Source organism: Rhea americana, unplaced genomic scaffold, assembly GCF_003343005.1.
Source record: "Rhea americana isolate MKP2758 unplaced genomic scaffold, rheAme1 scaffold_138, whole genome shotgun sequence".
NCBI classification, from domain to species: Eukaryota; Metazoa; Chordata; class Aves; order Rheiformes; family Rheidae; genus Rhea; species Rhea americana.
Window position 1 is genome coordinate 73,355 of NW_028185461.1, and position 16,050 is coordinate 89,404.

General features: G+C 37.6%; 1 protein-coding gene across 1 annotated transcript in view; it reads right to left on the bottom strand.

Annotated features, from left to right (window-relative positions):
* The window catches only part of MYH10 (myosin heavy chain 10), a 97,455-nt gene that overhangs the window by 63,055 nt on the left and 18,350 nt on the right, over positions 1 to 16,050 (bottom strand). Inside the window, exon 3 of the mRNA XM_085298296.1 lies at positions 1,232 to 1,259. Coding sequence (XP_085154422.1) covers positions 1,232 to 1,259 — 28 coding nt within the window. The remainder of the gene's footprint in view (positions 1 to 1,231; positions 1,260 to 16,050) is intronic.

The window sequence follows — 16,050 nt, forward strand, 5'->3', positions numbered from 1 at the left end:
AGCTCTGCAGAGAAGGACCTGGGAGTGCTGGTGGATGACAGATTGACCACGAGCCAGCAATGTGCTGTTGTGGCCAAGAAAGCCAGTGGTCTCCTGGGGTGCATTAGGAAGATGTTGCCAGCAGGTCGAGGGAGGTGATCCGGCCCCTCTACTCAGCCCTGGKGAGGYCTCATCTYGAGTACTGTTGTGTCCAGTTCTGGGCTCCCCAGTACAAGGGAGACATGGAGCTACTGGAGAGAGYCCAGTRYAGGGCTACAAAGATGATCAGAGGGCTGGAGCACCTGCCCATGAGGAACGGCTGTGARARCTGGGCCTCTTCAGCCTGGGGAAGAGAAGACTGAGGGGGAATCTTATCAATGTGTACAAGTACCTGAAGGGARGGTGTCGAGAGGACAGGGACAAACTCTTTTCAGTTGTCCYGTGTGACAGGACAAGAGGCAACGGGCAAARCCTGAACCACAGGAAGTTCTGCCTGAACACGAGRGGGAATTTCTTCACTGTGAGAGTGACGGAGCACTGGAACAGGTTGCCCAGAGAGGTTGTGGGGTCTCCTTTTCTGGAGATCTTCARGGCCTACCTGGATGCAACCCTGTCTAACATGCTCTAGGTGACCCTGCTTGAGCAGGGAGGTTGGACTAGATGATCTCCCAAAGTCCCTTCCAACCTTATTGATTCTATGATTCTATGACTTCATTTCTAGATCCCAGTGAAATMTAAGATGAAGTTAGATGCCAGTCTGTCCCTGGATAGGACAAATTCAGGCACACAGAAAGCAAAATCATAGGTGCAGAAGTAGTAGTAGTCTTAGTGTCRACTTGTTCAGAGTTTTCCTGTTTGAAGCAGATCCAAAGTTATGCTGTTGCTCATCTAGGCTGTAGCTTTTGATTTGTGTCCTACACATTGAGCAGTTACAATAGAGCATTACAAATTTACACAATTTAAAGGTTTTGTTTTTAATTCAGATCTTTTGATTGACATCTTTTAAACTACATTTAAGTAGCACATACCCTCTAGAACCTTCCATAGAGTGAATTACACTATTAAAAGGATCAACATCCCCCCACGTTAAATAGCATTTCACATATGAATTTTGACAKGCAGCTACCAAAGGTTAAGTATCGAGAACTGACTGCTATAGTTGTATTGAAGACGCCAGTAACTCAAAACCTTACTCTGTCACACAATAAACTTACAAAAATGCTCAACTGAAAAAAAAATTTTGTTTACTTACGTGCAGAGAATTGATTGGTCCTCACGGTCTGCAAAAAAAGAAAATGAACATGGTTATAGTTTTGTTCCTACTGTTCTTCAGTTTAGAGGGCAGTTTAGAAAATTTCATTTTTCAGCTTACCAAGAAGGTTTGTTTTTGTTTTTTTTTCCCCTTTTTCTTCCCTAAGCAAACAGTTTATACATTTATGAAAGTTCTATCATAACAATCAAAGTTTTGTTTAAATGTAGTAACAACATACAGTAATRTTTTAACTATATTTTCAAAGCTGGCCCAACATCTTATATGCTGAACACCTGTCCCAGATACAAGTATCTGTTAAAATTATGTATCTGAAGTTACTTTTAACAGATGCTTAAAACTTAAACAGCTATCTAAAAAGTAAGAAGAAAAACAATTCCTAGAACAAAATGCTAATGACCAGATACATAGGCACAGCAAGAACATCCCCAGCAAACAAGAGCTTTCCTCTTCAGTTGCCTTCTTTACTTCTTTATATGCAAACTTTAACACTTCCRTAATTTAGCTTATTCATTAAAAATTTGCCAAAAAGTTGACCAGGGAAACACTGAAGAGAGCTGAACTCCACAATACAATGCRGCTCAGCATTTTGTGGCACCCACTACTGCGCTCCTGACCTTTGAAAAGACATTTACATCCTGCAAGAGGCATTTCATAATTACAGAATCTTTACAAGATATAATTCAACACCTTGCACTATATATTAAAAATTATATAATCAAAGTATTTAAAAATGCCTGCAAAGTTTTTTTTTAAACATTTCAGTTAAAGTTGTTCTCCAACCCATACTGTAGCCAAGGCTGTCAATAATTCAACATATTTTTAATAAATCTGCACCACAAAAAAAATCTTACTAATAGCATTTATTCTTTACCTATTTTCCCCTTGCTCCAAAAGAACGGTCATCTTTTGCAAATTTAGAACTTTAAGTAGTGTTTTGCTTCATTTTTCTCTGATAGGTAATTTGTAAGGGTTTACATTATTAAAAAAACTAAATGTAAAGCTTGAGCCTAAATGTTAGACTCCATTTCATTCACCCTTCCCCTGACACACACACACACTGCTCCTTGAGCACAAGCTTCTGAGGGACCAGAAAAAGAGAGACACTGGCAAAGTTATGATCTTCTTTCTAGGTTAGAGTTCAGTACCAGCAAGATGAACAGAGAGTTTTAGGTTGCTACAAAGCCATCKCCCATGATGTTCTATAGGTTCAAAGCAGATACATATCCATACATGCAACCTCAATGCATCTGTGACCATTTCTGAGAAGTGCAGTAAGGTAAACAATMCTCTGCATGGTTTCTAGGTGGGTCRAGAAAAGCTGTTGCTAAACTGAATTGTTAACTACAGCAGAGATTCAAAGACTACGTAAAAATGGTCACCCTACCTACGTAAAGAGCTAGGTCCATAAAGCTTTTGCATAACAATTAATATTGAAGCAGAATTACAAGCCTTAGCTAGCTACCATGCAAAAAAATCAGCCAGTGACCTACGTTTTCCCCTATTACATTGCCTGGATGAAAAACCCAGATTTGAAAAGACTTCATGGTCACRCACAACAAATCCTCAAACAGGCCTGCTGCACTACTGCAGAAATACAAATCTCAGGGCAGACAGGGCAGGACTGCTGAAGGGCGGAGAGACACAGATATGCAGCAGTCTGGATTCAGATCAGCACAGGCTGCCAGGGAGCCTAACGACTTGGGTACATGGCCAAAACAAAGACAAGCTGCTGTTGAAGGGGCAAGGACGCCCTGTCCCCTTGCCCTTCCCYGTGCCAGTACTAATGCCATCAACATAACACAGTTAAGAGGTGAGCAGAAAGGACCTGGCTCCAACTTTTTTGATCTAATTTGAGTTCAGYGGAATCAGTTCCCCTCTTACATTTCACTACGTAACTGCAAAAAAAGACTCATACTGGCAAGAGGGAGATCTGAGAGCACTCTTCTTTACGGCAGCCCTGATTTATATCAGATCAAATGGCTATGTTTGTACAGACACAGAATATCTAACAGAGATAAATAGTTTTAAAAAACTGATCTCAGCAAAATAATGCTATTTTAAATTAACTCACAAATAGGAAGTTTGAAGGAAATGAATTCAAGTCTGTTAAAGCAGGCAGATGCCACTGCATATTACCACAGTTAGCCAAAACATAGACTTGTGGACTGTACYGCTGGCAACTTTTAGATTACACTTTATTAAAAAAAAAAAAAAGTGCTTTCATACTGAAAGTGTGAAAAAACCCACAGTTGTACTTTGAACCCCTTGCACCAACTTATTCAAAACCAGGAACAATACCAGTGAGCATCTTGCCCATCGTGCAGACACAGACTAATGTTCAACCTGTATTGGGCTGTGCTTCAAAAGGAGTATAAGTCAACTGCTACACATCTGCTACCTGTATTCTGCAAGCAGATGTTAGCTATAGAAAGTCTTACTTACAGGATAACAAACATTTGCACAGGGTGGAATGACTGTAGCAAAATAGTAGTAGTAGTTTTTTTTTTTTTTTTGTTAAATTATTAACAGTGGCACCAAAAATAAGAATCAGAAAGTTGACAATATTCCTGACAAACACGGAGACAAACCATATCTATGTCCTGCACGGTGTATACAAACYGGAAGGGAAGAGGGAAGCCTGCAATCAGGGAAAAAAAAATTRGTTCCAGCAGGAGTCCAGAAGTCAGAAATACCTTACACCCAGTTGGGAGCCTAAAGTAGGAGAAAAGAAAAAAGGCAGCACAACTTTCTGACTCTGCCTGTTTCCAGTGGTGACTAACACACACTTATACACTTCAACAGGCAATTCCATACGCTCACAAAATAAAATAAATCAAAATTATATGGGACAGCACAAATCATTTGTTCTTTTAGAAGACACAGTTGAATGAATGCCAAGCTGGTTCCATGAGCTGAGTGGAAAGTTAATATTTTCTACTTTAATATTTATTAACACATTTTCTAAAGTGACAGTTCTCTTCTCCCTTTCCCACTTCCCAAGAATAACATTTCTCTGCAGTTTTATCATTCCAGCTAGACCACTTTAATTTATCAAAAAAGACAGTCTTTGAAAAATTAAGTAGTTTACTTGAAGGCAATATGCATTTGTTTATGTTTAGTATCATTAATATTGTACATCTCAATTATAGCTTGAAGCTCAGAACGCTGTGCTAATCTCTGTGAATTCATTTTGAAAAGAGATTTGACAAAAAGAATTACTATGAAAGTGTTACTTAGTGTGACTACTTTGATCGTCTCCTCCCTCAAGTAACAAAATTTATCCAAATGTGTAGTTTTGATTACAAAACATCTGGTCTCTTTCCTAAAAACTTCTTATGACAGCTACCTACATATMTGTTAGCCTATATTTTTGAAATAATTCAAATTTTATGTGCCATTTGGCACAGAGAAGTGGCACTAAATTTGTCACCTAGGGACACATCAGAATGATCCTTTTAAAAAACCCTCAACTTTAATTTGAAGGGTAGCATTCAGTTCACAAAACAGATTTCTATGACAGAAAACACATCCAAACCTACTAACAAAGAAATCTATAACCCTTCACATTAATTTTATAGCAATTTTACTGAAGCAAAAGAGTTTTCAGACAGTTGTTCGCAGAAACCTAAAAATGCTGTGAAAACACTTAAGCTTCCACATAAATCTCATTCTTAAAACAGACCAAAAACATTCTCTCTAGCAATGTCTTCATAAGATAACATGTCTTCACTAGGACGCAAGAGTCTCAGGAATATATACAAAATATTTAATAAAGTGACTAGACCAAGTTAATCCTTTGGGCTTATAAGCAAATTTCAGCAGTAAAAAACAGAACAAGTTAGCAGATAAACCTCATCTCCAACCTGTAGAGAAACTGAAATGGGAAATAGTATTCATGAAAATAACTTATTCGTATTAGTTTGGTCAGCATTTGTCATTACTCTATACCTATGAGTGAGAAAGTACATGTGTCTTGAACGGTCACCACTCTGGACAAAGTCACACGGGGTGAGTCGGATCTTCTGCGCACAAGCGGTCATAGTTTGGGGGTGGGGGGGAAGCATCTATATGAAGATATAGGTATCGTATCACAACTTCTCAAATCATCATGGCTATCTAACAAGCCACTCCCCTACAACTCAATACAATTTCACTGTATGCCTAAAGCCGAATTAGCAGATGTCAGTCGCTAGGAGAAAGGCCTCCCCATGCACCTTCTCATCATAACCAAACCACACAGTTCCCGTCCTCTGAACCAATTCTGGTGCTCACACGACTGCAGGTTAAGGCAATTCTAGTCAAATTAACACGAACTCCAACACAAGTAAGTGGCAGGAAGGGATGAAGTAAGAGGATGGAGTTGTTWATTCAAACTGTATCGTAAAACCACCCTTAATATTATGCCAACAAAAATGTTGCATTGAATTTGCATTACTTCACTTTAGAGGGATACAATTTGGATTTCAATGTATCCCAAGGTCTTCAATATTACACAGAAGACCATAACGATCCTCAAGCTGCACAAATAAATCTTACTGTAATATTCCCAGTATAAAAAATGAATAGCCCACAATCACATAGTCTAAAAATAAAGAAACAAAATTTGATTTTCTGCTTATGAAATAAGCCTTCTAAAGAGCAATACGTCCTCTTGAATGGAAGAATTAGGAAACACAAAGGCAATACACACAATCTGACATTAGCCTTAGGACGTCATTAGCCTTCCTATAGCAAGCCCAATCAGGGAATGAGTCATRCTAGCAGAAAACTAACCTTACCAGAAATGATACATAAAAGCAAAAAAGGGTAATAAAATAATAAAAAAAGAGGAGCCAGCATAAAAGGTGTAGCACCACATAATCAGAGTGGGCCTCACACTTTTGGCAACAGCTACCGGTTAGATTGATTTAGGCTGTATCAAGGTATCTGGAAATATCAGACAGCAAAGCTTTTCTTTCAGTATCTGCTCTCCTTTACTTTGYTTCCTTCCGCTCTTTCATCTTAAGGCAAAAAATCAACTGCTATATTCAATGTCTTTCAGCTCTACAGCAGTAGATACTGATGCAAGCTGCATGCCCACTAGCAGACTCAGTGGCACAGTGCTAACTAGTACAAAYGCTTCGAGGAGGGAAAGGAGAATTACAAGGAGACAAGGACAAGGAGTTACAGTTCTGAAAGCTGTTTCTCCCTACACCATGTTAAACCTACTTCGCTGTTGTCTCCCCAGAGATGTCCCTGTGAGGACAAAAATCAACCACTTCCCAAGTAAACATGCTGCTTAGCTTTTACATAGGTGCCATGTTTTCCTGTTTGAAAAAACTAAGTGATGTTTATATCACTGTGTGTGCACATGTGTAGAGATATATGCAGAGGAAGTTTTGATCAACTGCTGGAATACAAGTAGCTTTACTCTCCATCCTCACTCTCTCCAAGCTTTAAAGGTTTTCTGTTTGGTTGGTTTTATTTTATTTTTTTTTAAACTAGCAGATCTAACAAAACCCTGTTAATTCTGGAGACAGTTCCAGATGTACATGAAACACTTCTTGGGTAACTGGTTCGGGCAGGATGTTCTGAAAAGTTGTAGCTCAAAGCTACAGTCTGTCTACAAAGGAATTACTGTATTTAAACAAAGCGGCTTTTCTAAAAAGTACAACTGTGTTCTGTCACCCTGTAGTCATTCATAAATAGATACAAGATAATCAAACAGAAAAGGCAGAATCTGTCTTCAAGTTTCCCACCAAAACTCAAAGGCAGTAGAATTGTAAGCACAGAAATTCTTGTATCACAGAACACAGCATGCAAGTAACTGGATGTTCACCCTCTTCAGCAACTATCTTTGCTCTAGCTCTTTACTATGTTGACATTTTAAGTACAGTAGCTGCCCAGATCTGCATTTTCTGTAATAATGACTTGATAAACCACTTAAGTTCAGAATGAATAAATGCCATTTGTTGCTATCCTGTGAACTGCCCTACTAGAATACTATTTTTGAGCCATCATATTAAAACAAGTACATAGCTTTATTAATATGATTCCACAGCTGTATTATTTGCATTCAGATTTAAGGCATCTGATTACTTTGACAAGAATTTTCTTGCTGTTAAAAACAGTAGATTTCATGCAAACATTTATTGTCCAGTTATCCAGCCATCTTCCACTTTGCATCTGGCCATTATTTACATATAAATATGAAAGAAATGTGTCAAGATAAAAAGGCTAATTAAAAAAGACATACCTGAATATACATCTGCTTTCTGGTTAAAGGAAAAGCTAGATCCAGATCATCTGTTTTGACATAATTTTGCCTTTTCTTTCTCTACAGAATGACATTCCTATTCTTTAGTGATAAATCACCAGCCTTGTTCTTATAAAAGGCATGATCAAAAAGTGTATGCGTGGTGGTGGTGGGGTCTTACTTTATATTTTCCAATCAGGAGAAATCTCTTCAAAAAAATAGAGAGGAAGAAGAAAACAGGGGGTAGGAATTCAGGGGGAATAGAGAGTTTTGTTTATTTTTAGACAGTACTTGATATTCTGGTGCCATAGCCTGTAAAACAAAAAAGCCTGATTCTCATAGCCTTGCTTACTGTGGGTGTCAAGCTTGTATGATCTGTGGATATGTATCCACTTCTCTAGGCAAAATGCTCAAATTTCAGAGAGATTTAAAAAATGAATTCTAGACAGCATTTTTGTAAATCGTTCGAAAAGAGAGAGACCTTCCCAAGGAGTATGGATTTTCCTGCAGCCAGTGCTTTCACAGTATTCAGCTGTAAGTGCCATACAAAATGTTGTAAAAACACCTGCCTGCTTTATAATCTGCCATTACTATTTCAAATTTAGAACAAACCTTTTTTTTAAACAAAAAAAAAAGTCCTACTGGACAATAAGCATGGAAAAAGATTTGGTTACAGAGATGAAGCATGTCTTYATATTTTTCTGTTTGTCTTTAAAATGTTGCCTAGTTACTCCACAAACTATAGTCAAACACTTAACACTATGAAGTGACTTGCAACAAACATCTCTAACAAGCATAATGGGAAGACTGACAGGCACAAGTTTGTTTGCCGAGTACCTGCCTTATTGCAGACCAAATGCACCCTGACACAATTACATATGGTTACATTCTCATCSTAAGATTTCTACAATAACATAGTTTATCCCACCCCTCACCTATACCTTTATTCGTGCAGTAGTCTTTGCAAAGTATGATTTAGTCATTCACATTTCAATGTAAAGAAAAAAAGTGATTTCACAAGGACACAGGCAATTCATAGGAATACATTCAACATTTGGTCAGCAACAACTAATTAAGCATTTAAGTGGACTTTCCAGAAAGCATGTAATTTGCTAAAACTACTCATGGAAATGGAACATACACAAGCCCACAGGATCTGATAAGACACATCCAACAGTGCTAAGGGAGTTGGATGAAATCCTGGAGAGGTTACTTGCCTCAGGAGGTTTCTGAGGACATCATATCTACCTTCCAGAAGGGCAACAGAATAGTTGAAACTATACTTTTAAAAGTTGCAAGGGATCACCAGAGGTTAGAGATGATCAAGGACATCAGTACTCTTATCTTCAGGGAAAGCCTCTCTTGATGCATCTTGAAACCACATTTACCTTTTTCTTCTTAGCTTTGTCCTCAACAGTGCATTCACCTTTTGGCTAGTTTTTACATTTCAAGACTTATTTCTCTGAAATTGTCAGACAATGATATTAAAGGAAGTCTCACTTTGTCCTCGAGTAAATCACCCTACAGTTTTTGCTAGAAGGGAGATCAAGTTCAAGCATACTCCACTTCTCATGGTTATCCAGTGGTTTTAAACTTCAGAATAATATTCATCAGTTTTTTTCCATCAGCACACTCACTTTTTTATACATAAAATAACAAAAGCCACTAACATCAGTTTAAACATCAGTTCCTGAAAAAGTACATCAGAAGTCTCTCTCCAGCTCAAWACCATCCACTTCAAAGAAATTAGTGTTGTTTTCTCTTAAATTGATTACTAATTCCCAATTTTGTCTGTTTACCTAGTAATTTCCCACATAGAACAATACAAGACACAGCCAGCGCCTCCTACGTTTCCTTTAAGCAGGACCCAGTCAGAGGAAGCTATCAGATTAAACTGCCACAGTCCATTTTTGACAGATCAATATTTCATTCTTGCTTTTTTTTTTGCAGGTTATCTGGTTACTCCAAGACATGCTCAAGATTATCTCCAAATCTTTGAAATGTCTCTTCACTCTAGGGGTGAAGGGGTTGATTAAGACACTTTATAGACGCCCCTGCTATTTCTGAAGTTTCAAAAAAAGTGGTTATATCCTTTACTCTAAAAAAAATGTGAAGTTTTAGATAAATCACAATAGCCACACTTAGGTTTTATTTGCTAACTGCCAAGTGCATCGAGTTAATTATTATTAAATGAAGCTTAGCCAAGGTCAGTCAAATCGCAGTCACAGTTTATCCTACTACTTGTTTATGGTCAACCATAACACTGCATACAAGTATTTCTTGCACATCTACAGCAAATTTTATGACCACACACATTACTCACTGCTGCTAGCTCAAACCGCTGCACAGTTGAGTGYAGACATACTACAACTGGCTAACCTACCACAATATCGTCAAAACCTGGTAGATAAGCCAAGCTATGATATTTTTGGTCTAATACTCACTACTTCTAGCAAATTTGAAAAGCACAAATGTGGCTTATGTTTTCAGTGGCAGTATTTCAAACTTAGTAATTAAAATAGATTTGCTAAAGTTATAAACAGAGGTTAATATCAAGGTTAATATCAAAGGCATGACCTCCCTAACAAAATTCATTCAGACAGGTATGGTTTTATACTACTACTTGCAAACATCTCAAAATCTGTGTTTTAATGACAAACTGATTTAGCCTCTCGAAATTGGTAACTGCACTAGTTTGGGAGATGAAGAATGAGTCAGTCTTCACTGACTRGTCTGAAAGACCAGAAAAAAAAAAACACATAGGTCTGAGCACTGATCTATTCTTTGTGCCAGGGCTCCGATACAGAAATGGCTGTTACAGTTCAGTCAGGGAGAGCTGTGAAAGTGCTCCTAATGTGCCACAAGACATAGCCAGTCAAACCAGCTAAAATAACTTATGCAACTGATTTACTGTTGAAGCCAGCTACTAGTTCTCACACAATTCTTTAACGCAACTTAGCTGAAGGGCAGTAACAAACAATCCATAAAGCCACCACTTCTTAAACTGTTCCAGCCAGAGCTGCAAGCACTTGCTTGTTTATGCTTATTCGTCTTTAAATGATACAGATGGGTAGTTCTTAGCCTTTCTGATTTGTGGCTTCCTAAGATTTTTCCCAGTAGAAATGAGCAACTCCTAAATCCATATACCCTGTCCCTAAGCTAATTTTTCAGTTATATTTGCATATTGCTTAGAAGTAATCCAAGATCAGTAGTAGCTGGCAAGTTGGCTGGAAAAGGTTTATTTAGACTACAGAGTATTCAACCTAAGAGTGGTTTCCAACCCCAATCAACCCTGSGTAAGCTGTTCTGCTTCCCATGGAGCACAATTTTGTCTAGACAAAGGTTACATTGTCGACTGAAACAATGATCCAAGGAGGTCTTCCAACAGCAGTAGCTGCCATTTAGACCCACAGATTTACTTTAGCTCCTCTCCTTTCTAAATAAATAAGCAAGTACAAACCACTTAATGAAACTGGCTGCGCACCCGTATTCACTCCAATGAGCTCTTCAGAAGTTATTTCATTATGTCTAAGCTTTGTAAGTTTGGAGAAACAGCAAGCCTGACAACAGAGCACATAGCTAGGCTTCCCGACTTCAGCACAATACAGTCGGCAGCTTTAGATTTTTGTGTATCACAAATAGAACTGGACAGGAACCCAGATCTGGCACATCACTCCACCCCCATTAAGATCAGCCACGCAAACACATTTTAAGCCATTCCCTATTGATAGTAGGCCACTTTGGCCAGCTATTTAAGAGCCCTAAAAAGCCTTTTGATGAATACATGCATTTGAAACAAATTTTTAGTCTCCTTCATATACATATTATGTCATTATTCTTCAGCAGAGAAGCTGAACTGTTTTTCCTCTACTGAAAAATAGCACAAATTCTAAGATATTGTCCCATGAGAATACACACAATCCACTTTTAAAGCCTCATAGAGATTTCAGGAGACAATAGAAAAAAAATCATGACACTCCTCTGCTTAAAGGTACCCCACTGTGGGCTACTATGCAACATAGAAATGTATGGTGCAACCAACTTTGCATGTTGTGCAATCATTACGATAAACATTTGTCTACAATTAAGATTTCATGGGGGGGAGGGAAGTGAAATATTGTCAAATAAGAGGTTAAAATCCTTTCCTCAAGGGACTCATCAATGTTGCTCTCATATTTTAAACATATTACTTYTACACTTAACTGTGACTAGCTTTTAAAGAAATCTGAAAATTCAGAACAAAAACAACACTCTCCCTACACCTTCTTTAATAAGTCACCCATAACTGCTCAACAAGATCTATCTCAACACAGCAATCTGAAGTTTCAGCTTTTATAGTCTGATGAGTATATTCGAACATGCTGTCCTCCAGATAAAAGAATAACCAAGATGTCAACTTATAGTTCTTTGTGTCCAAAAGAACTTCTCCCAACACTGACACATTGCCACACTTTTTTTTTTTAAAAAAAAAACATACAGTCCTGTAATCCTTATGCTATTTACCGGGGGAGGAATAAACAAAAACATCTGCCCATTCCCGTTATTGACRCATGCAGGTAAGTCAAGCTCCTTTACAAGTGGTTGGCAACTTACCATGCTATCAGGATCAGACAGCAGAGACTGAGAGAAGGCACAGAGAAAACACTTTCTAAGAACTAGTTCTTCCAAAGTTGAAGGGCACCTGAGCTCATGATAATTTTTCTTACATATTATCAAGTCTTTTGGAGGAAAGAGAAATGGCTAGGGGGTAGAAGCAGTAATTAACGCCCTATTCCTCCAAAGTGTGAAAAGATTTGTTTTGCCTAATGTATTTAGCATAAAAATATATTTACTCCAGCATCTGCAGCAATAACATTTAAAATTCTGAATATATCTTGAATGAATGAATCAAACAATTACTACTTAAAAATACTGCATCTTCTTGGACAGCTTTGAACTTTTTAGAGTAATAAGAAACAAGGATAGCACCACAATAAAGACTAATTTGGGCTAAATTGACCAAACTGAGCCCCATTTAGTCACGTTAGACTAAGAACTGTGCTACGGTTACTAATAGTCTCACCAACATCTTAAAAGTACAAGCTTCAGGTAGATTCCTGCATTCCCACCACTCGCCATCATCAAGTCAGGTGCTCACTAATCCATCTCACTCCCTAACACCCAGAAGCGTGATCAAGACACAGACTACTAGAACTTAACCTAGGTGCATGTTTATGTACAGTTTATGAAGTATACTGGTATATCAAGTTAGCCCAAAGGCCATCAAAACCAACATCAGGTTCCAACAGTAGATAGCTGGAACATGATAACTGAAATTCTTTGTAGAAAGAACAAAATTAGCCTGTAAGGATGATTTCCCAGAACATTCTCCCGGTAACCAAACTGCCATGTGACTTCATGAGTTATCCATCCTTGGACTTCCATTTCATGGATTCTTCACACTGCTTGTTGGACAAGCATAACTTTCAGCATTCACGATATTCTGAGAAATAGAGTGCAATAGATTTAATTTTGTTTTTGTTGTTATTTTGAACATATCACTCCTAACTTCAATTAATGAATTTTTGTCTTTATAAAGGAAGAAATTGGGGGGAGGGGAAAATCACTATTCACTCTCCCTTTGCCATTTCAGATTTAGTGACTTATTTWAATAAATGTCTGATTTGAATTATTTCCATGCTGAATACATTTTCAATAATTTTTCTTAAGTCATTGAATTTTTCCCCCATCATGTCTCCTCTACTCCCAAACAGGGGAAAGGCTAGAGAGGCACAGTGTTTGAGACGCATTGTATTATAAGTTTATGACAGTTAAATGTTTTCTGGTTTGATCCTTCTTCCTTTCCATATTCTCCATTCGATTTTTTTTTAACCTCTGCCAAACACCATTGAATTTATATTTCCATAGATCTGTTTCATCTCCAATGAAGTCACATCCCCAAGTAGTCACAGCCCCACTACTAAAAGAATTATTCCTCCAATACAGGCCTCTTGTGCCACTTTACAATCTTGTTGTCTCTTATCTCCATTTTAACCTCCTACACTCCGAGGTGCAGTCCTTCACATTGGGCTCCTACATTTACTCCACCTCTGAGTTTAAGAGTTTAGTCCTTGCAATTTGTTACCATCATTTTTCTATTTAATCAGCCCTTGAACACCAGTTGCTCCAAAAAGGCTCTAGAAAAAAAATGATTTTTTTAAGCCTCTGAATATTCTGAAAGCCATGAACTTCCATCCATGTGCAAAACACCTTGCTTCATGGAAAAGTAGACTCAAGAGGTACACAAAATCTCACAACTCCGAGCAAACGAGGAAGGTACACTAAGTCTGTCAGGAGCATCTAAGTGGGAAAACACCCGAAAGCATCAGGAATACACAAAGGATGCAAGATGATACCACCATTCCTGGGTAGGAGGCTAGGAAAACACTGACATGTACATGGATAATTGCATCAGTGCCATGAGCTTCGTCTTATTAGTAGGAAGACAAAAGGCAGAGTAGAGTAACACAAATCCCTCACCATTTCTCTATTTGCTAAAGCTAGCGCTCTCTCCTACTTGTTCCTATTGCCCTCCAACASGAGAATTTAGTAAAGGGAAGGAAAAAAAGGAGCTAATGCAATTGCTATAAGTAGCAGTTACAGAATAGTTAAGCTTAGTTTAGCAGTCTAGAGGAACGCAGACATAACTGAAAACTGTTGTACAGAACGCACTTCCGTTACAATGCAGCATGCTCTTAAGATTGGAATACATTGAAGTTTTTGTTGCACAAGCAGTAATACCATAATTTATGACATCTGGAGGCAAAAGCCAAGTGATAAAGGCAAGGAGAAATTAATTACATAGTTCACAGCTACATAGAAGCAAACAGTATTTAATTCAAACTTAAACTTCAGAATAGAGTTTCAAGAGAAGCAGCTGCTGGTTGAGCAAGATGCACAAAATGAATCATCTCACAAATGATTTCGTAAGTTGTACGCATTTATTCTTGAATTCTTGTCTGTAGGCTAGCACAGTCAGAGTTCCATCATCAGGCCAGGTGCATAGTAAGTTTTAATTCTAAAAATATCATTATTTGGTGAGAATATCAACTAAAAAGACTACAGAACAGCCTAATCTGCTGCACCACTAACTTCAGAAGTAGAGAGAAAACAATCAAGACACTGGAGAAACTAAGAATACCTCTGTTTAAGATTTGCCATTCCTGTCCATTTTAAAGATGCAAAAGTTACTTCTTGAAGATATGCAGAAAAATCTGAAGTCAACTACTTCAAGTAACACTTCTAAGCAACTCAGGTTTAAAAAAAAAAAAAAGCACACTAAAACTTTCCACACAAAGTAAGATGTCAAGAAAAAAAAAGACACGTCAGTAGGCAATAAGCTCTTTCTAGAAACTAATTTCAATTAAGTTTTGTAATAGCAATTATTTAACTTGCAAATGTCATTCAAAAAGAGTCTAGTAAAACACAGTAATCTAAATCATCAAAATAACCTCACACTAGTCACTGAAGCAGAGGGATTTGATACCAAGAGATAGTAATGAAGAGTGAAGGGAAGGAAATGGCGTATTGTACAATGGGTTCAGCTGAAAAGCACTTCACATTTTACTTCAAATTCAAAAAAAAAAAAGTAGAAGATTGATGGAAGAAATGGAGTAGAATAACTGAGATCAATCATGCTGAAACAAAGYTGTCCTTCCCTCCATTCACCCATTAGGATTGCAGTATATCACACTCCCGTTGGTATACAAACTAGAAATTTTAACATTATTGTCACTTACCCAGTATTCAAGTTCTATGCCAGCTTGATAGACAAAACGAAAACATAGACGCTAGCGTAACAAAAAAAGACCTACAAATCCTTCACATYAGATTTACTATGCAGCTCATTCTGCTTAGATTGCCATTTTGTATATTGCAACAAAGCTGAAATGCTTTGGGGAATCTTTTGGTAAGTCAAATGAAAATATCAAGAATGTTAATTGCACAAATAATAGGTTTATGTATTATTTACATAGTGCAACAGATACTAGTCATCACTCCAAGTTTTCAGTCTCACAGCTTTCTCCTTTATCCTTTCCATCTGAATATTCAGCAGTCCTCTACAGAAAAGTGTTCTCATATTTTAGTTTTAATTCTTTTCTTCCATATATTTAGGGGAAGATACATTTCCCTAAAAGAAAGATTCAAATCAAGATTAACTAGAAACATAGGTATTTCTAAGATACAAGTATTACATCCGTAGGCAATATTGGCTTCTCCAACACCAAGCATTGGCTTCATGTATTACACTGTTTCCGATAAACCTTCCTCGCAACAGGATTAAAGACAGTCCTAAAATATCAGGGCTAATTTAGTGCTCATCAAGATGTCCTCAGGGAAACAGGATAAAAAAGACTAAGAATCGTTATACAAGAGTAATATTAGCAGGGAGATGGCCTTTGGCAATTAAAAGCAAACCAATTTTCCTTAATACTTCCTCTAACATATTTAATAGTCAATGAACAAAGAAATATAACAAAATACATGATACTTTATTTTAGAGGAAGTGGGAGATTGGTTTCTC